The sequence below is a fragment of the Balaenoptera physalus genome, assembly GCF_965194825.1.
Source record: "Balaenoptera physalus genome assembly, chromosome: 13".
In the NCBI taxonomy this organism is placed as follows: domain Eukaryota; kingdom Metazoa; phylum Chordata; class Mammalia; order Artiodactyla; family Balaenopteridae; genus Balaenoptera; species Balaenoptera physalus.
In genome coordinates, this window is record NC_138892.1 from 187,207 (window position 1) to 211,297 (window position 24,091).

Sequence of the window (24,091 nt, forward strand, 5' to 3'; positions counted from 1 at the left end):
CCTCCAGCCCCGCACGCACTCCAGCCCCCGCCCCAGTCCTCCAGCCCCATGCAGCTCCCAGCCCAGCCATACCTACAGACTTGGTCCGTGGAATCCCCTTCCGCAGGGAGCCTGGCAGCTTCTCTGGGCCTGGGAGGCCCTGGCGCTCAAACAGTGACTGTGAGAGTTGGAGGGGGCGGGGGTATATGGAGGTTCCAGAGCACTGGGGTCCCCAGTTGCCCATCCAGCCCCACCCATCCTCCTCCTAAGCCTGAGATCAGACACCCCATGTGCTAATTCCAACAGTGCTAATTCCCATGGTGTCTGACCCAGAAGCCAGGCCCAGGCCCTGCCTCCAAGGAGCAGGGGCATGGCTGTGGGCCCACAGGCACAGGCGGCACTGGGCAGGGGTGATGCAGACGGGCCAGAGCAGTCAGGGGTCCTGGGTATGGCCGGGGTGAGGCTGGGGGAGCAGCCCAGAAGGTGCCAAGTGAGAGGAGTGGGCGGGGGGACAGCAACACCATGTTGTGGCCTCAGCGTGGCTGGGGTCCTTGCTCTAGGTGGCACAGAACCTGCCTAAGGCGGGAGGCGCCAGAAGAGTGAGAGCTCAACACGAGCCGTACTGTGGCTGTTCTGAGGGCTGATGGCCCCAGGTGTCTTTGGGAGACGCTGTGGGGTCCTTCACCCCCACCCCTGGAGAGTGGAGTCCAAATGATGGACCCTCACCCTCCAAAACGCACAAACAGCCAGTAGGGGACGTGGCACTCTGACCCCGTGCCCCACCCATCCCCCAGTGCCCCCAGCTGCCAGGCTGGCTTACGCTGATCTCAGCAGGGGTGATCCTGCGACTGGTGGGCCGCTGCTTGACGGTGGCAGCTCTCGAGTCAGCATCCGCGATGTCTGGCCTCAGCGCCGGCTCCGTGGCGGCTGCCAGGATCTCGTCCAGCTTCTCTGCACAGCCAAGGAGGTGCCGTCTCAGCCACAGGGACCTGGAACCCGCTACAGCCCCCTGCAGCCCCACTCACGCATCCCGGCTGGCCCTCCCGGTGCTGCTGACAGAGGCCACTGGGGCCCCGCCCACCTCGGCCCCTCACTCCCCAAGACACGCGATCCAGAACCAAGACAGGAGGCCCCATAACTCGTATCCCATCCAAGCCCCTCACACACCAGAACCCAGACCCTGCTCCAGCCTGGCCCCTCCGTCCTCAGGGAGGCTCCACGAACCCCACTCCAGGAAAAGCCTGGCTGACCATTAGGGAGAGAACCAGGCAGGGGGCGGGACTGTTTACAGCCCAGAGACCTCCTGAATTTCCCCATTTCCCTTTGCCCTTCCACTCTTCTCCTTAGCACATGGCGTTACTCGCCTGTCTGTACCGCCACTGCACCAAAAGATAAGCTGTAGCCCCAGAACAGACCCTGATGTACAGTAGCTGCCCACAAAGAATGTGTATAAACCAAGAACCATGGGGGGGAGGGGGGGGGGGCCAATGCCAGAGGCTAGAGACCTAAGAAATAGCTGTATGCAGATCAGGAGGCCACAGAACCTACAACCCTCGAAAAGCAGCCCCACCAAGGGTAGGGGGTGCAGAGAAGAGGATATTGGGAGGGGCAGTGCTGAGGGGGCTTCCACCAGCCCCTTAGAAAGCAGCCCCAGAAGCCAGGAGGGGGAAGGACAAGCCCAGGGCTGAGGCCTGAACCAGGTGCCCTCGGGCAGCGCTCTTTTCAAATCTGTTATAAAAGAAAAGCTTTGTTTGCTTGTTTTTCTTAAAGCTATTTAATGTTTTTGAAAGTGGTGTTTTTGATTACCAAGTGACTTGGAAATTTTGTTAAACACTTGTGTCTGAAAACTATCAGCTGTGGACGGATGACTGGGGAGGGCCTACTTAGGGCCAGCACACGGGACACAGCAGGGGCTGGGGGCAGCTCCCATGTCCACCTGGCTGCCACACTGCCCCTCTCATCCAGGAGCCCCACCGCAGCCCACCCATCACTCAGCCTCCAAATCCCTGAGCCCTTCCAGACTCTTAGGGGCTGTGCCAACCACAGAGGACCACACATCTGGTTACACTTAGTCCTTTCATGCCCCAAGTGCCCCCCTTGGAGAACTGTGGTCAGCCCTGACACCTCCTCCCAGCACTGCTCAGCAACTGCTGTGGGGAAGGACATAAACTCCTCCGAGATGTACAGTACCCGACCCAGTCCAGACCCATCCTGTATACTGACTGTGCTGACCTAATCTCTTTGTGACTTGATTTCCTGATCTGATAACAGGCATTAAAAAAGGTACCTGCTTCAGGGTCTGTTGTGAGAATTAGCACATACGGCAGAAGTGCTACAGCTGTGCCTGGCTCAACGCAAGCACTGAGGACACACTTGCTACAATTCTTCACGTCTGTGAACCTCATCTCCCCGAACAGCACATGGGCTGTCAGGAGGAGAGGGCAAATACCCTTGCCAGCATGCCCTGCGCGTCCAGGCTGGTCCCCAAACACAAGAGAGTTCAACAAATGCTACGAGTCACCAGCAAAACACGCTCCATCTACAGACCAGCTCGCGTGGCCTGTGCACAGCGCCCAGCGCCGCCAGGTGCAGACAGGGGCGGGCTGTTAGAGGGGCCTCCCTGTTTGCTTCTGTAATGAGGTGAGTAATTTCCCTGTGGAAGCTGAAATCACCATGATCACCATTTGCTAAGTCCGTGGGGATTTCCAGAGTTGGAAGAGGTTTATGTGGCCCCTCTCATGCTGCAACCACCACAGGCAGAAGGGATCGCTATTGCCCCCATTTTACCCAAGAAGAATCTGAAGCTCTGAGAGAGATAAGTTGCCCCAGATCATAGATCCAATAAGTAAGAGATCAGACTTAACAACCAGATTATCCAGAAACCACAGACATAAAGACAAGAGCGGAGAGAAGATATTTCCGTGGGACACACGGGGCGCACGCTCACCCGAGCTGTGGATTTAGAGGCTGCGTCTCTAGGTCCAGAAGCACTCAATCTCAGAGACCCAAAGCAGTGTGCACATGAAGTTATTAGCAAAGCGAATATTGTTGGCCATGGGGCGATGGTGCTGAGGCCAGACGAGACTTATTTTCAAAAGGAAAAGAATCAAGAATTCTGCAAACTACAAGCTGGTGAGGTTGACACCAATCCCCAACAAAATGAGAAAAATATATTCTTAAATAAATGACTTTAGATACTTAACAAAAGAAATGAAGCCCATTAGGAACCAGGTCTGGGGCACTACACTGGCTGTCAGGAGTCGCTATGTGGCAGGGACGCAGCTGGGGATGCAGCTGTTTGAACCAGGACCCAAGCAGGGATGAGGGGCCTGCGGGGGCGACGAATCGCCGTCACTTCCCCTACAACTGGAAGAAGCACACAGGCCACAGCAGAGCACCCTGGGAGCCCCGCTAATGAGCTGAGGAAAGAACCAAAATATTCCAGAAATAGCTTGTGTGTCTGCCTCAAAGGTGTGAAGAAAAGTGTCCCCAGAGGAGACCTAGTCATCTGTTTTATACCTGAAAAGACCCTGAAAAGGGAAAGCATTTCACCTGGGACCGGGGCAAGGGCAACGGGAGAATTCAGAGGGTGAGATCGCAGGTCACACAGGGAACCTGGGCTCAGACAGACGGGCAAGTGTGTCCCTGGCACAGGGAAGGCCCAGTGGATCCCGGAGTGAGGGGTGGGCGGGCACCAGGCACAAAGACAAACGAGTGAACACACACGCCTGGGGCCACAAAGCCATCTCAGGCCCCTGTGTGGCACGGACTCCTGTGCAGCAGAGGCTCCAGTCTCCATGTGAGGTGGAGCCGATGGCAAAGGCCAGGCCCTAGACCCCACCAGACACTGGACCTCAGCGCCCAGGCCCAGACTCTGTCCCCGCCTGGCTGCTGTGCCTCATGTAGCCAGGCTGGACATCCAGGACACACAGGAAGGAGCGTCAAAGGGTACAGGGTGGGAGGTCTGACGGGAGGGGCGGGGGTGGTCAAGTCAACAACCTGGGCGACAAAGCTCTGGGGCCCAGATTCCTGCTCCTAGAGGCGTCAGCCTTGGGCTTGACCCCATAACAGATCAGCACAGAAACGGGACCCACACACCAGGCACAGGAGCCCCAGAAAACAAGCAGAGAGACGCAACACGGGCTGGGGCTGAGCACCTGACACCCCTGCCCCCCTCAACCCGGTCAGTCACCTTGTTCCCCAGGCGAGCTCCACAGCTGGGCCTCCTGAACCCTTCCCCCCTCTGCTCCAGGCTGTGGCACGAGCTGCGGCCTCCACTGGGACGCTTTTCCAGCTCTACCTCGGCAGCCCCTGTGGCCCTCACACCGCTGCCCCCAGCTCACTCGAGCCCCCAAGGATTGTGGCCACACTCACCATCCCAGGCCCATCTGACCCCTCCCAGGTCCTTCCACTGTGCCCCCAGCAGCCCCCCACGGAGAAGGCCAACAGGAGGGTGCAACCCAGGCTCCCAGACCCCCTGACTCGAACTGGAGCCCCCTCACACACAAGCACGTCCGCAGCCAAGGGTCAGGCAAAGCTGGGCCCGGAGCACAGCAGATGACTCACCCCCTTTCCTTCTCCGAATGGAGGCTTGGAATCAAGAAACAGAGTAAACGGGGTGAGAGGCAGGCTTTGTCCCTCGGCACCCGGGCCCCACTCCCCACTCCCACCCCCTCCTAGCCCATCCTTACCCTCCCAACAGCCAGGACCTCCCAGACCCCCACCACCCCTGGCCTATACCCTCGTCAGATCGTGAGTGGCAAATCGACCCAAATGCCAAGTCAGTACCTGAAATTCAAGGTGGGAACAACCACAGCAGGGACAATGCTTGTGTGCATGCATGCACACACACACACACACACACACACACTCACGCGTGCTTGTGTACGTCCACACGCACACACACGCGCTTGTGTACGTCCACACACACACACACACACTCACGCGTGCTTGTGTACGTCCACACACACACACACGCGCGCGCTTGTGTACGTCCACACACACACACACACTCACGCGTGCTTGTGTACGTCCACACACACACACACACTCACGCGTGCTTGTGTACGTCCACACACACACAGACACGCGCACACTTGTGTGGACGCAAAACTAAGTCACACTTGGTTCGATCAAATGTTTGTTCAGAAAAAAGGCAAAACCCCATAAAAACCCATCTCAGAGACCACCAATGGTGCAGTGGCCACCCACAAGCATTCCTGCAGTGTGTTTCCAACAACAGGCAAGTCAGCATGCTTTCCAGACCAAGGACAGTCAGGGACCACACCCTGGCATGGCACCTGCCCTGACATTCTCATCCCGAAAGAAAAAGGAACCCAGAAGTTCCAGATTTCTTACGGGAAAGAGGATGAACAGGAGGGGCTTGGACCCATCAGGGCCCCCTCTGGCCTGGGTCTCCACCAACCTCTGCAGCCCCAGCACGTCCTTGGTTCGAGCTATGCAATGAGCACCTGCTGAGTGTGAGGGGCCCCAGGGCTGAAGGGCACTAGAGGGGTCCCGCCCTCCCTCCTTCTCCCTCTCTCTCCCTTCTCAGGAGGAGAGTCCCCACCCAACCCCTCCTCTTAATGCCGTTTCTGCCAGCCACCTCAGCCCTTCCTTTTCTGGGACACCAATGGCCCCCCCAGGATATACCTTCCCTTCCTCTTCCTCCTGCAGGCCCTCCAAGCCACAAGGAGCCACCTTGCGTGAGCCCCCATCCTTGCCACCTGCTTTTTCTGTCGCCTCATGCTTTTCCTTCTTCCCAGGTGTTCAGGTCATCTTCTCAATAGACTACAGACACTAAAGGGCCCTATCAGCCCTCGATATTGTGACATAAAACTGACATGTTTATGCTGGCAACGAACCCACGGGTCTTATTTCTATCCCGTAAAAGCCCAAACACTGGATCATGGGATGATCGCTTAGGTACCTGGGAAAACCCTGATGCTGGCCTGGCTTCCTCAAACCAGGTGTGTCTACAGAAGGTCGGCAGGTGGCCTGGCTTCCCAGGACAGCTGTCGTCCAGGGGCAGGAGTGGGTTTCCTGTGCTCCCAGCTGCCCAGGCCCTTCTCTGAACAGAGCCACGGGAAGGGCCTGGGTCCAGTTCAACAAAAGCTGTGACCCCCTCACTCAGCAGTGTGGATGGGGGCTCTGTGGTAGGCTGTCCCTTCGCCCTCGCCCAGACTCTGCTCAGGAAAAGCTGGTGAAAAGGATGCTGACCTCAGGCCGCAAGAGTGAGCCCCCTCCCTCTGGAAGACAGGGGTCTGTGCAGCAACCCTGTCACAAGGCAACAGAGGGGACACCCAGGCCAGAGAGGAAGGAGGCTCTTCTTCCAGCCACTGGTCTCCGCACACAGAAGCGGCCCAGAGAGCAAAAGGCAAATCTGTTTCTACAGGGCAGAGTCCCTGGGTCCCTGGATGACAGACCGCAGGCTGCCCAAGCACCTCTTTCTGAACATGCAGCTGGACGTGGCCACGTGACGGCCTCTGGCAAGAGACTCCCAGGAACCATCCACCAGAGCCTGGTGTGGGGTCTAGCCAGACCCAGCTGCCTACTGGTATTGGTTTATTGACCAGTTTGGATCTTCAGTCAGTGCAATGGGTCAGCTCCCCATGATTAGCCTTGCACCCTTGTGACCCCGGGGCCCGGAGTCTGCCAGCTTCTCTGCCTTACTCTTGAATGAGCGAGGTTACTAGGCATAGAATTACAGGTGGAAAGGCATTTTGACCCAAGACTTTGAAGTTACCGTTCCGTTGTCTTCTAGCATCTGCTGATCAGACCCCCGCTGTCAGTCTGACCCCTGTTCCTTTCTAAGTCATCATTCTCTGGCAGTTAAGATTTTTCTTTTTGTGTATGGTGTTGTGAAATTTTACTATGACAGGTCTAGAGGTAGCTTTGTTTTTACTTCATTGCTTCAGACTTACACTCCTGCAAACTGGAGTCTCATGTCCTTTTTCAATTTTAGAAAATTTTTAGCCCTTTACTCTTCAAATATTGCCTCTTCCCCAATCTTTTTACTCTTTCCCTCTGGGACTCTATTTACGCTGGGATTTTTCTCATTTGTCCTCCATATTTCTTATCTACTCTTTGATATTTTGCATCTCCTTATCTTTCTGTGCTGAATTTTGGGTAATTTCCTCAGATTTATCTTTTAATTCATAGTTTCTTCCTTCAGGTGGGTCTACCATACTGTTTCCCAGGCACGGGTTTTTAAAATCTCAGGGGCTATATTTTTGTTTCAATAACATTTCTTTAGGAATCCTTTTTAAATCTGCTTATCCTTTTTTTCCCCCCCACTGTGTTGTTCTTTCATTATGAGTTCTGTTAGTTCTCTCAAACTTTGTATTTAAACACCTTGTTTTGTCTCTTTCATAGTATTCTATGGTTTCCAGTTCTTCTGATGCTTATTGCAAGTCTCGGGCTTGCCTCTAGCTCTCCCCCATCTCTTGGCTCTGGGGGGGTATCAGAGCCCCAGTGCCCTGCCCGTAGGATCTGTATCGGTCCCAAGCCCTCATGGACTATGGGAGCATCTGCTTCCTCTCACTCCCTTGGCTCTGACTTCTCTCTTCATTTTTGAGAACTGGGAAATTCCTCTTCTCTTGTTTTGAGATGGCTATGTATTTTTAGAGTTTTACTTTATTCAGAATATTTATGGGGAAGAAGGTCTTAACCACATCAGCCTAATCTATCTTGGTGGCTGTCCTCCACACCAAACTAAACTGCAGTCAAGAGTACCTGCTTGGAAGGGAAGGGCTCAGCAAAGGACTAGGGTCAGGGATCAGTCCATGAGGGAGGTCAGAAATAATTTTAGGGGACAGGTAAGGGTTCCTTCTATGGCTGGGGCAGAACCAAGCCAGAAGCCAGGGTTGGGGCTCAGTCTAGAACCAGGATCAAGGCCCTTCCTGTGCCCACGACTGGGTTAGAGCTCAGCACAGGACCAGAGTCAGGGGTCCTTCTATGGCTGGAACGAGAACAAAGTCTGGGACTCGAATTGGGTTCAGGTTATAGAAGGATAGAGCACATTAACAGTCATGTGTATTGGGACATGCCATGATAAAGATGTTCATGGTCATGTAAGTCAGGGCATAACCATTATTAACTGTCACATATGTCAGGACATGGTCATGTATATCTGAACATGCCAGTGATGAGGCTATTAACGGTCACGTATATTGAGACACACCCACGATGAGGCTGCTGGTGGTCACCCTGGGATCGTGCCCCCCACATACCCATCAAAGCCCCGACACACTCCTGTTTGCCTCCTGCAACTTACGAGGACCTGTCCCATCATCGTACCAGCAATGTTCACAACGGCCCCGTGAGGTCAGCAGCTCACTCTACTGACCCCTGCGTAACCGACGTGTGAACGGGTGCTGAGAGGGTAAAGGAAATGCAAAGACCACACAGCTAGTGCCTGGCAGAGCCAGGAGCAAAGGTCAGGTCCCCTTTTCTCACTTGGATGAAATGAAGGCATAAAGTCATACTGGAGGTGTGGAGGGCCAGGGGCAGCATGTGCACACGCATGCAAACACACTGGTGAGCCAGGGCCTGATTCCCCACCGCCAGACGTGGTGGTCCCACTGGCCATCTCTAGCCCTGCCACCCTGCCCCTCAGCCCTCAATCCATCCACACGTCAGCTCCCTTTTCAGCCCACAGACACCCAATTCCCCCACCACTTCAGCACCCACCCATTTACCTCTAACCTGTCCATACGTCCATCTCTCCGTCCTCCCTCCCCTCTGTCTCTGCCTGGCTTTGGCCCAGCTCCCCTGACCTGGCCCCCCACCCTGGGCTATCTGCCCACCGCCTGCCCTGCCACTCACCAAGCTCCTCAAGCTCCGCCGTCATGGACTTGGAGCGCAGGGTCAGCGTGGTGCTGGGGGCCCTCTTAGGGGGTGGCGGGGCTGCAAAGAAGAGGGAGGCCTTGGACCTCCTGTCCAGCAGCAGGCAGCGCGGCGTGGCCAGGTGCAGGTGCCACCTGCGCTCCACCGCCTGGATCTCCTCGTACTCCCGGGAGGACGAGTCACACTGCGCCAGGATCTTGTTCAGGCTGCGGCTGGACGCAAACTTCTTCATGGCGCTGGCAGCTCGGGGGTGCTGAAGGCCGGGCTGGGCCAGGGCAGCCAGGACCTCAGGCGGTGCTCGAGGGCCCCAGGGGGGTCACCGTGCTGGCCAGCCTCAGCCCGAGGGCCCACGTGGAAGGCTTCGAGGGCAGAGTCATGGGGTGGGGGCTGGGAGGGGTCTCCCGGCAGGCCGGGCTCCTGCTGCTCCAGGGCCACCCCCCTCCCCAGGCCTGGAGGCCACTGCCCCTCGGGGGACCAGGGTGTGGTCAGCCAAGCCAGGGCCTGGGCTGGGCTAGACCCGGCCAGCAAAGCCTCCTGGGCCCAGGCTGTGCCGCGACGTTGGCGCGGGGAGAAGACGCTTTTCCTCTTCCCTCAGGTGCCGCCTCCCCCTTCCCTCCGACAATAAGCGGCAGCGGCAGCGTCAACCTCACAGTTGCTATGGCAACCCCGGCCTCCAGGCAGCTGCTGGCAGCGTCGGGAAGGAGGGCTCTTCCATGCCAGGGGCTGGGGGGCGCCGGGAAGGAGGGGGCAGGGATCTTAGGAGGGCAACCTGGGGTCAGAGGCCGGGAAAGGGTTGGCTGTCTAACATCAGGGATTGGCACCCAGGCGGCGCACGTGGGCGTTCGCCTAGGTTCAGGCCTCTGACGTCAGCAGTCAGCAGTCTGGGGCTGGGGGTGATGAGAGGAGCATGGGCCTGGGGTCAAAGGTCTAAGGTCAGGGGACAGAGCAGGGAGCCTGGGCACCGAGGTCCGAAGCCCGAGCCCTCACCTCTGCGCCGAGCCCCATCTTCTTCAGGCTTCCGTGTCACTGACACCACCTTCATGACGAGGCGGTTCCCGCCCTGGCGGATCAGAGCCACCACCTGCTTGTGCCCGACCTTCACCACGTTCACTCCATTCACCTGGGACAGTCAGGGCCCGGGGGCCGTCCAGGTGAGTCCTCCTCGGGCTCGGAGGCCAGCACCCCACGGGGCCGCACAGGGAAGGACGAGCCTCACCTCGATTAGGAAGTCCCCCGTGCGCAGCCCGGCCCTCCAGGCCACGCCCTCCACGTCCACCGACTCGAGATACTGAAGCGCCGGGAAGGCCGGCGTGGGCGTGAACTCCTCGATGGGGGTCTCTGCTGTGGGACGGGGAGAGGGCAATGAGGACGGCGTCCTGCCAGCCCGGGCCAGGTGGAGGTGCCTGCCACACAGCAACCTCCCACGAACGACCTGGGCCGGGGGGCAGCAGGCGGGGGCTGCCCAGCGCGAGAGGAGCCAGCCCGGGAATCCAGGACACGCCCCTCTGAGAGACCCCCCCCTCCCGCCCCCGCCATTCACCCCACCAGAAAGGCCCCCGCTCCATCAGACACGCACAGCCGAGATCCTGGGAACCAATGAGGGAAAGGACCCGCTGCCTCCTACCAACATCCCAAACCAAGAACACAGAGTCACAGCAGGGAGAGAGGAAGGGGGTGGGGGAGAAGAAAGGGGGGCAGGGGCGCGGCAGGAGGAGAGCAGAGGAGAGGAGCAGAGGCAGGACACAGAAGACACCCCGAGTGGTGCGCAGCCCTTGCCAGCCGGCTACCCGCCTCCGTTACCTTTGGCCCCCCGGAGCACAAAGCCAAAGCCTTCGTGGTCCCGTTTCTGCAGGACAGCCACCTTGTCGTCAATGACATAGTCGCTGACGGGGGAAACAGAAAGGTGAGGAGAACCCTGCCGGGAAAGCACGTGCCCCAGACAGGGTCCCGCGGGCACGGGCACAGTCCTCCCTGGGAGCTGTCCTTGGACTCCCCCGGGAGGCCTCCCTCCACATCTGACGTTCTATCGCACGCGTGCCCACCCTCGCCCGCCTGCCCACCTGCCCCACCTGTACCTGTGTGCAGAGAGGCTGTCATAGGAGCCCACCGTGTAGTGGCGGAAAAGTCGCTTCGTCCGGTCCTCCCGGGTTTCTGAGGGGAGGTTCAGGAGCTGACGGAGGGTCTCATCCTCCAAGTGGCGTGAACCACCCCCTCAAGCACACCGGTTACCAGCCTCTGCACGCGCACGCACACACGCACACACCCCTGGCCTGGTAGTGCCCACGTGGAAGTGGGGGGTCCAAATGCTGGGGTCCTGGGCCCAGCGGTCCTAGGTAAGAAGGCTGAGGGGACCACGCAGGAAAGCTTGCCCCTGGGGGTCAGGGTCCAGACAGGGGCAGGAGCTGTGGCTCATCTTTCTCCTGAGCGGCTGCACACAGCAGACCGGACAGGGCCAGGGCAACCACAGAGAGAGTCAGCAAGCCCCAAAACTAAGGGCAGAGAAGGTGTGCGCACACGCACGTGTGGCCTGGAGTCATGTGTAAGTGCTGTGTTCATACAGGCGTGTCTCTGTGTGTGACCTGCAGTCGTGTGCAGGTGCTGTGCTCATACGTGTGCATGTCTGTGTGTGCGTGACCCACAGCCATGTGCAAGTGTCACGCTACATACCCCTGTGAACTGGCATTGAGGTGGCCTTGTGTCACCGTATCCCTCACCACAGGGATGCTCATCCTCACGGGGTCCTTTGCTCCAGACCCTACCTCTGCGTGGGCAGGGAGGGGTCCACGGATGGGGGGCTAGGTCCCCCTATCCTGCTGTCACTGCATCCCACAGAGCTTTATCCCCATCTGTACTCTTGGTCTCACAGTCCCTCACAGCCACTGCGGAGCCGCCCCACGCTCGGCCTCGCTCGGCCTCGCTGATGTCCTGCAAGCCTGCAGGCTCCAGTCCACACCTCCAGGCACTACCCTCCCTGCTCCAGGCTTACTTCTCCAGCTGCCTGTACGCTGGATCCTCTGGTACCCCTGCACCCACTCCTGGCCCCCAGCCCCCAGCACCTCTGTCTCCAGCTCCACCACCACCTCAGATTCCACCCCGCAGCTCCTCCCCCCTCTACCAGCTCAGCGTTCCTCAAGATTAATTTATTCATTCAACAAGTGCGTACTGAGCTCCTACTACGTACCAGGCTCCAAGAATGGAGCAGAGAACAGAACGAAGCCCCCCTACCCTGCGGAGTTTACAGGCTAAACTGTACAGCTGGAAAGAGAGAGGAGACGAGAAACAGGTACACACAGAACGTGTGGAATGCTGGTAAGCGGTAAGAAAAAAGGAAGCCGTTCGGGGCGCTGCAATTCTAGGTGGTCACGTGCAGGCCTCCCCAGGAAGGGAGAGGTGAACAAAGGCACGAGGACGTAAGGGAGCAGCCCTCCATGTGGGTAAAGGGCTTTCTGGGAGTGGGGGCACTCAGGGCAAAGTCACGTGGCAGGTGTCACCTCAGCGTGTTCAAGGCACAGTGAGCAGCCTGGGCAGCTGGGGCAGAGGCAGCAGCAGAGCGGTAGGAAAGGAGGTCCGAGAGGGCACCTAGGACTCTGACGACTGTCTCCTCCACTAACTGTAAGCTCCTGTGGGTAAGCACCACGTCGCACTTATTTCTGTGATCCTACCACCAAGCACAGCACCTGGCACATAACAGGCGTTCCAAATGCCAACTGGAAGGACAGACAGGTGGACAACTGGCTGGGTGGGTGGGTGGGTGGATGGATGGAGGGATGGATGGAACAAGAGACAGACAGAAGGATGGACCAAAAGGTAAATGTATGTATAAGTGGATTCAGGGAAAGAGAGCAGGCTAGGGGCGGGGGGGGGGGGATGGATGGAAGGAGGGAATGGGTGGACTGGGTCTGCTAGGTGGGTTGATGGATGAGTAGATGGATGACAGGATGGGTGGGTGAGTGAAAGCATAGATGGATGGAAGAGTAGACAGAGGGGACTTCCCTGGTGGCACATTGGTTAAGAATCCGTGTGCCAATGCAGGGGACACAGGTTTGATCCCTGGTCTGGGAAGATCCCACATGCCGCGGAGCAACTAAGCCCATGCGCCACAACTACTGAGCCTGAGCTCTAGAGCCCGCGAGCCACAACTACTGAAGCCCGCACGCCTAGAGCCTGTGCTCCGCAACAAGAGAAGACACCATGATGAGAAGCCCGCGCACCGCAACGAAGAGTAGCCCCAGCTCGCCGCAACTAGAGAAAGCCCGTGCGCCGCAACAAAGACCCAGCACAGCCAAAACTAAATTAATTAATTTTTTTTTTTTTTTTTTTAAAGAGTAGACGGAGGGACTTCCCTGGTGGCGCAGTGGTTAAGAATCCGCCTGCCAACGCAGGGGACACAGGTTCGATTCCTGGCCCGGGAAGATCCCACACGCTGCAGAGCACCTAAGCCCGTGCGCCACAACTACTGAGCCTGCGCTCTAGAGCCCATGAGCCACAACTACTGAGCCCACGAGCCACACTACTGAAGCCTGCGTGCCCTAGAGCCCATGCACCGCAACTACTGAGCTCGCATGCTGCAACTACTGAAGCCTGCATGCCTAGAGCCCACGCTCCGCAACAAGAGAAGCCACCGCAACGAGAAGCCCGCGCACCTCAACAAAGAGTAGCCCCTGCTCGCCGCGACTAGAGAAAGCCTACGTGCAGCAATGAAGACCCAACGCAGCCAAAAAAAAAAAAAAAAAAAAAAAGAGTAGATGGAGCAGTGGCTGGATGGAAAGAAGAGCTCCTGTTAACATCAGAAGACACAGATATCAGGAAAAGTATTGATTTGGATTTCAGAACCCTGCCACTAACTTGTGTGACTCTCAGTATGTTCGACAGTCCCTTTTGGCCCTCTCCTTATAAGGCAGGAAAATTCACCTTGGAGGCCCCCTAGGTTCTGATGGCCTATAGTTTTATCTCACTGGCACCGTCCCCAGTGCTCACACCCTCTCCTCCCTCTGCAGCACACCTGCACCCACCACCCTGCCGTCCCCAAAGCCAGAGCAGGCCAGGCCTCAGCACTGCTCAGGTAGGGCCCAGACCTCTCCTCACCTCCACCACACCCTTCTCCATGCTGACCCAACTTCGGAAATGTTCACAGTGCCTGCCTGCAGAAGGACCCCTCCCCCAAAAAAGACCCTCTGCAGATCACTGGCCTCCTATTTTTATATTTATCGACCAAACACAAATTATTACATAACGCAAATTCATTTTCCAGTTTTATAATCAGACACGTAAAAGCCAGCTCAAATGAAAACACACCGCATGCCCCCCCCACCCCCAGTACTGGAAAGAAAGGGGGAGGAGGGAGGATGCCAGCCAGAGCCATAGCTTTGGTGTTCTACACCAGCCTCCAGGATACCCAGGGCCGCCTCCCCACTCCCTCCCCTCACAGCTCAACTCTCCCTGCTTGCAACTGCTCCTTTCACCCAGATGGGTGCCGTGGGAGCCTTGCTCTCTGCTGACCCTGGGCATCGGCCTGGCCCACACGCGTTGGCAGTATCCCCTCCTTGGCCTCTAAGTCCCTCTCTGTCCCTGCTCCAGTCTCAGAAACAGATCTTTCTTTGGATCTGGGCCTGTTGGAAGCAGGTTCCCGTTCCTGGGCTGCCCTCTCACCTCTGGCAGAACTCAGCCCCTGAGTCCCAAACCAGAGGCTCTGCCCAGAGCAGCTGGCGGCCGGGCCTGCAGGTGAGGACAGAGGTTATTCCCACCCCCTCCCAGCAGGCAGCCCCCGCAGGCCTGTCTCCCTGCCCATCCATGAAACGCTCCCATCTACCCAGGTACCTTCTGACACTTTCAGATGACAAACCCCAGAGCCTCCCCCGTCTAGGAGCCCCACAATTGCCCGGAGGCCTATAGCTCCTTCAGCAGGTTGCCCTGTGTCCTCTGCCTTCTCTATGACTCCAGTCCAGCCCTGCCCACCCCGTCTCCATCTCCTTGCTTTGCCCTGCCTGAGCCGTCACCCTAATCCTGAATGACCAGCACAATCAGGACAGCGCCCCCCAGATTCCTCCTGCGACACCGCCACAAACTTTAGCCCCTGGTCCCAGGACACCTGACCAGCCCTCACGCTCCCCACTCCATCCCTGCCACCCTCCCCTCAACACACAGGTTTACTCAGCCAGAGCCCATGAAGCGTGGCAGCTACAGCACAGACCCTGCAGCCCACGGCCTACATTGCAAACAAGACTCTGCTCCTTGGGCTGTGGAACCCACCCTCCTAGAGATGAACTAACAACTGTCCCCACCTCCCAGGCATGCTGGGACGAGTCAGTGAATTCTTAGATGTAAAAGAGCTTAAAACCCAGCCAGGCATCCTGACTCTGCTTGGAGCACCCTGGGTGCCAGCACATGTAGATCTAGAAGGCCATGCCGTGCTCTGGCCAACAGGCTCTGCCCCCACCCCCATCATGCTGACCACCTAGATGGTCCTAGCGATCCTTCAAGGCTTAGCTCAAACAACACCTCTGCTTTAAAGGCCCCTCTGACTCCTTCAGACCAACCCAGGGAGCCCCCTGTGCTCACGCCCGTCACAGCCATGCGGTGTGCACGCCTGCTCCCCGCTGGGCAGGGAGCCAGCCCCTGTGATCCCAGCTCCCAACACAGGGTCCAGCACACGTCAAACACCTAACAAACATGGGCTGTTCTCAAATTCCAACTCCAGTCCCGACCTCCCTTCCTTCCTCCCCAGCTTCAGACTCAGCTCCAACTGCCCCTGGACCCACAGAGTTCTCAGACCAGAACCTTCACTGCCCACCCTACAGGGGCGCACAGGACCCACTCCCTACACAGGTCTGGAGGCCCCTCCTTCCCCTCCCCTCTCCCGTCCAGTTGGCACCAGAGCCCAAACTTCCGAAACCATTCCCCTCCCCACATACCACCCCACCTGCCCATGATGGGCAGACAACAGGGGGTCGTGTCCCTCCCAGGCTCCCAGCCGCAAGGAGGGCCATCAGGGTGAGGCGGTGAACAGCCAGGCATGAGAGTAAGGGCTCCATTGTGAAGCAATTATACTCCAATAAAAATAAATAAATCAGTAAAAATTTTTTTTAAAAAGTAAAGGCTCCTGCTCAGGAGTGGGTCAGCAGCCACACTCCTGCTTCCCTGGGCTCTGCCACGCTCCACCCAGGGCAGGGGTCCAGGCCACACAGGGGTGGGCTCCCCTGGGGAAATTCACAACCCAAGATAAGGGAGCACAGCAACCCTGGGTCTGAGCCCTTCACGTGCAGAAAGACAGAGGTGTGCACCCTGGGTCCAGACACACCACTAGTGACCACCACTAGCCACCACTCAGGAGGGGGCTCCCTTGTCCCACCAGCTCTCGGGGCCAGAAATAATACCTGCAGGTCGAGGGGCCTCCTGGGTGCGCAGTCAGCCCTGGCTGGGGTCTTGAAAGGACCAGCCTCTCCTTTCCACTGGCAGGACCACCTCAGATCCCAACTCCCAGAGGGGTCCTTCCTGGAGGTTCAGGCGGTGAGCAGGGTCGGACCGAGGCTGCTCACCAGCCCCAGGAGCCACGGCCTTTGCCCTCACGTCCTCCCTGCAGGCTAAGGATGCAGCCATCCCCCACCTGCTGCCCTCAGACCATCCTGGCCCCAAGGCACCCATGACAGCCCCTCTGGGCCCAACTGGCCTCATTTCCTTTTGGCTGGTCCAGGCCTCCCTGCACTGCCCACTTGGACAATCTGTCCACTTTGGAAAGATGCCTCTTTTCTCATACTGACCTCTTTACTTGTCTGCCAGCCACACAGCAATCGCACACTCCAAGTAACCAGCATTTCTGTGAGAACCATGTCTGGGAAGGGTTGTGGTCACTGAGAGCCACACGTGGGATCACAGACTGGTGCACGTCCATACGTGTGCGTCCCATGGGCACGTCACATGTGTCTCCACAGCTGTCCAGGATCCAGATGCACACATGTGTGCTGGCAAGTAAGTATGGGATGAATGCGTGCTGTGTCTGTCATGTACACGAGTTTGTACCTACTTCGAACGTGTGTTTGAATTTGTTCTAGTCTTTTCTCTGTGTATACAATGTGGATTTGCCTCCAAGCAAGACCAACGGGAAGCTGGAAGGGGCGGCACCCTCAGGAGCCACCCAGGGGACGCAGGGGTCACTCACCGTGCCGCGTGTCATACTGTCTCATCTGCACCTCCTCCACGCAGTCAGCCGGGAACCAGCCCGTGCGGCCTTTCACGGTCCCCTCCCAAAAACCGCCCTCCCCAATGCTGAGCACTGGAGGGACAGAAGCCAGACAGGCTGTCAGGGCAGAGGAGGGCAGCCGGAGGCCACCTCTCCCACCACCACCACCAGCTCCACCTCCACCACCTCAGGCTCAGGCTCTGCCCACCCACCCTTCACCTCTCTCTCCTTCTCCTCCCGTCCCTTCCTTCATCCTCCTGTCTTTTTCCCTGGGAAAATTTTGGGATCCACACAGAAGAGAGAAAAGAACAGATGGGCACAGCACAGGATGGGCATGTGGGGGACAGAGAGACGCACAGATGGACACACTCGAGGGGGGGACAGGAGGCAGAGGCAGAGGCAGGGGCCACAATCCCACCCCTGCCCTCCCAGCCAACCCCTCGCCTCCCACCTCTTCAACCAACCCCCAACCAACCGTGCTCTGTCGCCCACCCCAGGGGTCACTGCCAAGAGCTCAGGGCCATTGTGCTGTGGCCAGGGGATTAGGCCACAGGATGGCCCACGGAGAGCTGACCCTCGCAACTGTGTCTTTCTTAGGCTCCACGGACAGAGAGCACTCATGAGGCAAGGACCCCAGTGACGACAGAGACCCTCGTAATGAACGGAGCTTGTCATGGCACAGGACCCCCTCGTTACAGACACCCACAAAACTGTCACAGATACCCCCAGAATGGCAGAGAATTCCCACATATCACAAGCGTTTCCAATGAAGAAAGTCCCAGAAGTGACACAGGAACCCCATAATTCAAGAAAGCTCTGAAACAGGATAAGGTCCTACGAACACAGAGAACCCCACCACCACCAGCCCCCAGCATGACACAGAAACAGCCCCATGACGAGAGGAGCCTCTGCTGTGACACGGAAAGCCCAGAATGACAGAGGATGGAGAGGGACCCACGACAGGAACCCCATAAAGACAGACACCCCTCCCTGACGGAGCCCTTCACAGTGACACCAGGAATCCCCAGTGGCAGATGCACCCCATAATGACCACGGCGACTCAGAGTTCCCAGGGACACCCCTAATGACAGACGCCCCAAAATGGCACCAGCCGCTCCACGGTCGCCGGGAAGCCGGGCCGGGCACCCCAGAGTGGCGCCCGCGAACCCCAGGAGGCCCCGCGCCGCGCCCCCCGCGACCGCGCCCCCCGCGCCCCCTCACCCTTCACGGCCTCGCCGCGGTGCAGCGGGATCTCGCCCTCGCCCTGCGGGCTGTGCGCCTTCACGGCGATGAACTTGCGGCCGGGGACGGCGCTGTAAAGTTTCCGCTTCGGGCCCCGGGGCGGCGGCGCGGGGGCCGCGGGGGGCGCCGGGCCAGGGCCGGGCGCGGGGCCGGGGCCGCCGGGGCCGCCGGGACCGCTCGGGCTGTAGACGAACACGTAGGTGACGGACGCGATGCCGGGGGGCAGCGGGCACGCGAAGCCGGCGCCCGGGGCCTCCATGGCGCGCGGCCCGGCCCCGCCGCCGGCCTCACCGCAGCCGCCGCCGCAGCGCCCGCCGCCCGCCGCCCGCCGCCGCCGCCGCCCGCCCGCCCGCCGGGGGCCCGGCCCGGGGCCGCTCCATGGGCCGCGCCGCCGCGCCCGGCCCGCTCCCGCCAGCGCACGAGCCGCGCCCGCTCAGGGCTCCGGGGCCGCGGGGCTGCGCTCCCGGGCGCGCCGGGCTCGCTCCATGCCACGGCCGCTCCGCGCGCCCCGCCTCCTCCGCGGCCCGGCTCCTCCCTCTGCGGGCGGCGGGCCGGGCTGCCTCCTCTCCCCCTGCGGCCCGGTCGCCGCGGCCCCGACGCGGGAGAGGCCGAGGGGCCGAGGGGAACTACGGCGCCCTGAGGGGAAGCTGGGGGAGGGGTCGGCCCGGCGGAGGAGCGCGGGGAAGGGGGAGGCGGGACCGGCCGGGTGGGAGCCGGGGAGGGGACTGGAGGCTTCGGACAGGAGGGAAGCGCCTCCGTGAGGGTTCGCCTCGCCGCCAGGAGGGGCTCCCCCAGCGGGTCCGCGCCCGCACCCTCCAGCCGGGCCTTGGCCTCCTCACACCCTGACCGCTGCGTGTGCTGGGCGCCAGAAGCCCCCTCCCGACCTGGGTCTTCTCCTCCTGGACATCTGCCTCGGATGTTCATGCCCCCTCCAGGCTGACCGCCTTGCCCGGACCACTCCCCCGATCTGGGCACCGAGCCTGAGGCCTCGGCCCTACGCCTCTGCCCTGCTCAACGGCCTGCACTGGCTCCCTGGCACCTAGGCCGACCAGGTCCACGTTCTCCGCCAATAGCCGGGCTCTCTGGGACGAGAATTAGCTACACTTCAGTAACAAGGCTGGGTACCTTCTTCTCCCTCCCCCGGCCGCGCATAATGCTGTTCCCAACACCTCAACTATCCTAATCCTAATCCTGCGGCCAACTATTAAGTTGCTGTCTCTCAGCTCCGGATGCACCTTTCTCTGTCCGGCTCTGTGATGGTGGTGGGGACTCTGCGACTACATTTCATGCCAGACTTTGCCAACAGGGGGAGCCAGGGGGAAACTGCCACCTCAGCCACCTCTACCTGCCACCCCCCAACAGCAGCTCAAACTCAGACATCTACCTTCTCTCCTTTCACCAAAGGTGATCTCTCCCCCTGAGGCTCTCTCCCTCCAGGTGCGCCAAACTTCCTCAGCCCCCTCCTGGCCACTCACTGGGGGACTCCCTTACCTGGATCGCTGCCCCCCAGCTGCTGCTTCGCCCTTAGCCCCCCACCACATCTGGCACCCTAGGCACCTACTAAATGTTTGCTGGAAAAAAAGTTATAATAATTCTGCTCTCCCCACAGAGCAGGTCGTAGCTTGTGTTTACTAAAAGAATGACCGATATACGAAAACTACATGAAAGCAGGGCTTCCACACAGCTCCAACTCAGGAGCAGCCCATCTGCAAAACTGAAACATCCCAAAGTTTGTTCTTTTAGCCACTGGGCCATGCAAAAGTTTTGGGGGAGAACTGAGGTGATTTGGGGCAGGACAGGTAGCCTTGCAGTCTGGGTAGGAACACGCAGAGACAGAGGAGACATCACAGGTCGAGGCTGTATGAGCAGGGACGACAGCGGAGGAAGAAATGGCTTTTATAAGCTCCTGCTGCACCCCAAGCCCTCTGCTGAACGCTCAGGCTTAGAAAGTTTGGGAATCAGGTCTACCTGGGGGCAAGTTAAGCTGCTTCCCAGCTCTGTGACTTTGGGCAAGTCATTTACCCCACCTGAGAGTTAGGACCGTCATCTGTAAAGTACAGCACAGCCTCATACACGGTCAAGGTTAAGTGATATGATACACACTACGCTGCTCAGCCCAGCTGTCACTGTGAACACAAAGTGCTATTTATGTAACTCTTTCAATCAACATGTCTCCCGAGCACCTTCTATGTGACTGGCTCTGGAGCAACTGTGGGAAATGAGAAAGACAGCTCCTGCCCTCAAGGTGCAGCGAGGAGAGAGGCCTTAATCAGCAGCAGCAGGCCGCTGCTGTGGGCCAGGGGGGTCCCAGTAGGGAGCCTTCACTGCCCAGGCTCCAGAAGGCTTCCCAAAGGAAAGCCTTTGGGTAGGATTAGCCTACCTTACTGATGAGAAACCCAGGCACAGAGTGGTTGGCTAAGCCGCACAAGGCCACACGGGCGGCAGATGCAAGGACTGCATTGGAGCCCGTCCATCTGTCTGCAGAGCCAGTATCTACCTTCCACTCCCCACTGCTTAGCTCCGCGGGGCTCCAGCCCACAGAGTCTGCTGGGGCTCCCGCCCAGGCTTTTTGCTCTAAGTTCTAGGAATGCCAAGTCCTTCAGACGTCCTTGGTTCTCAGGGTCCCAGCACTCATGGTGAGGGATAAAGAGAAGAACCATGGGGTCCTGTGGTTATACAGGGCCAGAGGGGTTGGGGAAACACCAAGAGGGAGTCTTGGGATGAAGACTCCCCCCTTGGGAACAGGGCTAGGGTCCACCTATAGATTTTGAGCCCTCATGGAGAGGAAGCTCCAGTCCCTAACCTCTTGCCACACGTCACCCAGCCCTGCCTCATCCCAGCCCTCATCCTCCTCCCTGGCACTGCAGGAACCTTTCTAAACCACAGGTCGGACCAGACCCTCTCCCCACAGCATTCTCCCTCAGCTGCCCATTGCCCTCGGGACAAGTCCAGCTCCAACCAGAGATCAGCATGGGGGAGCCTGCCCCAGGCCACAGGACCTCACCTTCTTCCCTTTCCCATCCAAAGAGACCCCACCCCCACCCCCCGACCCAAAGCCTCAGCTCATCACTGCAGAGGGGCCAGGCACCAACAGGCCTCTCCCTGCCCGCCTAATGCTGGCTCCTCCTGGCTCAGGTCCCGGCCCCCACATACCTGATCTTACTCTGGCTGCCCCTGCCTGCTGCGGGGCCACTGCCGTCACTCTGCTGGTCGCCATCCCGGTCCCGGCCTTTCTCTTCCTGCAGCCGCTGCAGCAGCAGCTGGTGGGGGAGGCTTCGCAGTGAAGGTCCAGGAGAAGCTGCTGGCTGCACCTCACCCTTCAGGTTGATGTCACTGGCTGAGCGCTGCAGGGGCCGAGGAGAGGCAAGGCCGCTAGGGCCAGCCAGCCGCCGCCGCTTCGCATAGCTGGGGGTTTCCCTGAATGGTACTGGGAGGGGGGAGGGGGGACAGGTGAGACTCTGGGCAGCCAGAAAGGGTGACCAACTTTTCCTGGTTTGCCTGGTATTTCCAGATTTTAAAAGTAGAATCCTATGTCCCAGGAACTGCCTCAGTCCCAGGCAAACCAGGACAGCTGGTCACCCCATGACTGAAACTATGATGCGGGGCGGGTCATATACCAAACTGCCTCTACCTCTACCTTCAGGGGTAAAAGCCTGCCCTTCCTGTCAGCCAAATGAGGTCTTGGAACTGCCTATTTCACAGGCTTCCAGAGAGACAAAGACGGCCACATGTGACAAATCTCACCAGACTACCACTGTATAGAACTGTTTGCAGTTGACCATAACCAGAGAAACTGTAAAAGATGTTCTAGACCAGGGGTTGGCAAACATCTGTAATGAATCAGATAGTAACCATTTCAGGCTTTGCAAGCCATACAGTCTCTGTTGCAAGGACTCAGCACGGCCACTGCGGCATGAAAACAGCCTCAAATGATGTATAAGCAGATGGGTGTGGCTGAGTTCCAATAAAACTTTATTTAAATAGCAGATGGTGATTTTAAAAACATGATCCAACTATGTGCTATTTACAAAAGAATCACTTTAGATCCAAAGACACAAGTAGGCTTAAAATAAAAGGACAAAGGAAGATATTTCATGTAAATAGTAACCAAAAGACAGCTAAGTAGCTACATTAATATCAGACAAAATAGACTTAAAGATAAAAAGTGTTACAAGAGACAGAGGACATTATATATTGATAAAAGTGTCGATTCGTCAAATAGATTAACAATTATTAATACATATGCACCAAACAACAAAGCATCAAAATATATGAAACAAACACTGATATATTTGGAGAAATAGACAGTTCTACAATATATTTAAGACTTTAACACCCCACCTTCAATAATGGATAGAACATCTAGAGAGAAGATCAATAAGAACATAGAAGACTTGAACCAATTAGACCTAACAGATATATATATATAGGACACTCCACAGAACAAGAGCAGAATACACATTATTCTCAAGTGCACATGGAACATTCTCCGGGATAGATCATTAATGAGGTCACCAAAAAAGCGTCAATAAATTTAAAAAGACTGAAATCATACAAAGTATCTTCTGCAATGACAATGGAATGAAGCTAGAAATTAAGAACAGGAAAAAAAACTGGAAAATTCCCAAATATGTGAAAAATTAAACAACACTCTTAAACAATCAATGTGTCAAAATAGAAATCATAAGGAAAACTGAAAACACTTTGAGAAAATAAAAACAAAAATACAACATACCAAAACTTATGGGATGTAGTAAAAGCAGTACTAAAAGGAAAATTTATAGCTGTAAGCACCTACATTAAAAAGGGATAAAGTTCTCAAATCAATAACCTATTTAAGGAACTAGAAAAAGAGAAGCAAACCAAACCCAAAGCTAGCAGAGGAAGGAAATAATAAAGCTTACACGAGATAAACAAAATAGAGAATAGAAATACAGAGAGAATCAATGACACCAAAAGTTGTTTCTTTGAAAATATCAACAAAATTGACAAACCTTTAGCTAGACTGACTAAGAAAAAAAAGAGAAGGGGGACACAAATAACTGAAATCAGAAATGAAAATTGGGGTATTACTACCAACCTTATACAAGTAAAAAGAAATATAAGAGAATACAATGAATAACTGTATGTCAACAAATTAGATAAACTAGATGGACAAATTCTAGAAAAACATAAATTACCAAAACTGACTCAAGAAGAAATAGAAAATCTAAACAGACCCATAAAAAGCAAGGAGATTGGATCAGTAATCACAAATCTCCCAACAAAGAAAAATCCAACATGAAATGGCATCACTAATGAATTCCACCAAACATTTAAAGAAGAATTAGCAAAATCCTTCTCAAATTCTTCCAAAAAAATGGAAGAGGTAGGAACACTTCCTAACTTATTCTATGAGCAATTTAAAAATGAGCAAAGGGACTTCCCTGGTGGTTCAGTGGGTAAGACTCCACGCTCCCAATGCAGGGGGCCCAGGTTCTATCCCTGGTAAGGGAACTAGGTCCCACATGCATGCCGCAACTAAGAAGCCCGCATGCCGCACCTAAAAGATCCCACGTGCCGCAACTAAGACCCGGCAAAGCCAAAATAAATAAATAAATATGTTTTTAAATAAATAAAATAAATAAATAAAAATGAGCAAAGAACCTGACATTTCTCCAAAAAAGATGTACAAACAGCCAATAAGCACATGAAAAGATGCATCAATACCCATTAGGGAAATGCAAATCAAAACCACAATGAGATACCACTTCACTTGGACTAGAATGGCTATAATAAACAATTTTTTTAATAAAAAAAATTCTTTTAAAGATAATAACAAGTGTTGGTGAGGATTTGAAGAATTTG

At 56.7% G+C, this 24,091-nt stretch overlaps 1 protein-coding gene across 7 annotated transcripts in view; it reads right to left on the bottom strand.

The window, feature by feature from the left end:
- The window catches only part of SHANK3 (SH3 and multiple ankyrin repeat domains 3), a 52,454-nt gene that overhangs the window by 17,360 nt on the left and 11,003 nt on the right, over nt 1–24,091 (bottom strand). For 6 of the 7 annotated variants that reach the window (XM_082420924.1, XM_082420925.1, XM_082420929.1 and 3 more), the window contains 11 exons: nt 21,398–21,671; nt 18,224–18,426; nt 16,982–17,095; nt 10,902–10,977; nt 10,627–10,709; nt 10,043–10,167; nt 9,814–9,946; nt 8,806–8,886; nt 4,546–4,569; nt 800–930; nt 73–157 (listed from right to left, as the gene is read on the bottom strand). In XM_082420924.1, coding sequence (XP_082277050.1) covers nt 73–157; nt 800–930; nt 4,546–4,569; nt 8,806–8,886; nt 9,814–9,946; nt 10,043–10,167; nt 10,627–10,709; nt 10,902–10,977; nt 16,982–17,095; nt 18,224–18,426; nt 21,398–21,671 — 1,329 coding nt within the window. The remainder of the gene's footprint in view (nt 1–72; nt 158–799; nt 931–4,545; nt 4,570–8,805; nt 8,887–9,813; nt 9,947–10,042; nt 10,168–10,626; nt 10,710–10,901; nt 10,978–16,981; nt 17,096–18,223; nt 18,427–21,397; nt 21,672–24,091) is intronic. The other variant, XM_082420926.1, reaches the window with a different exon arrangement.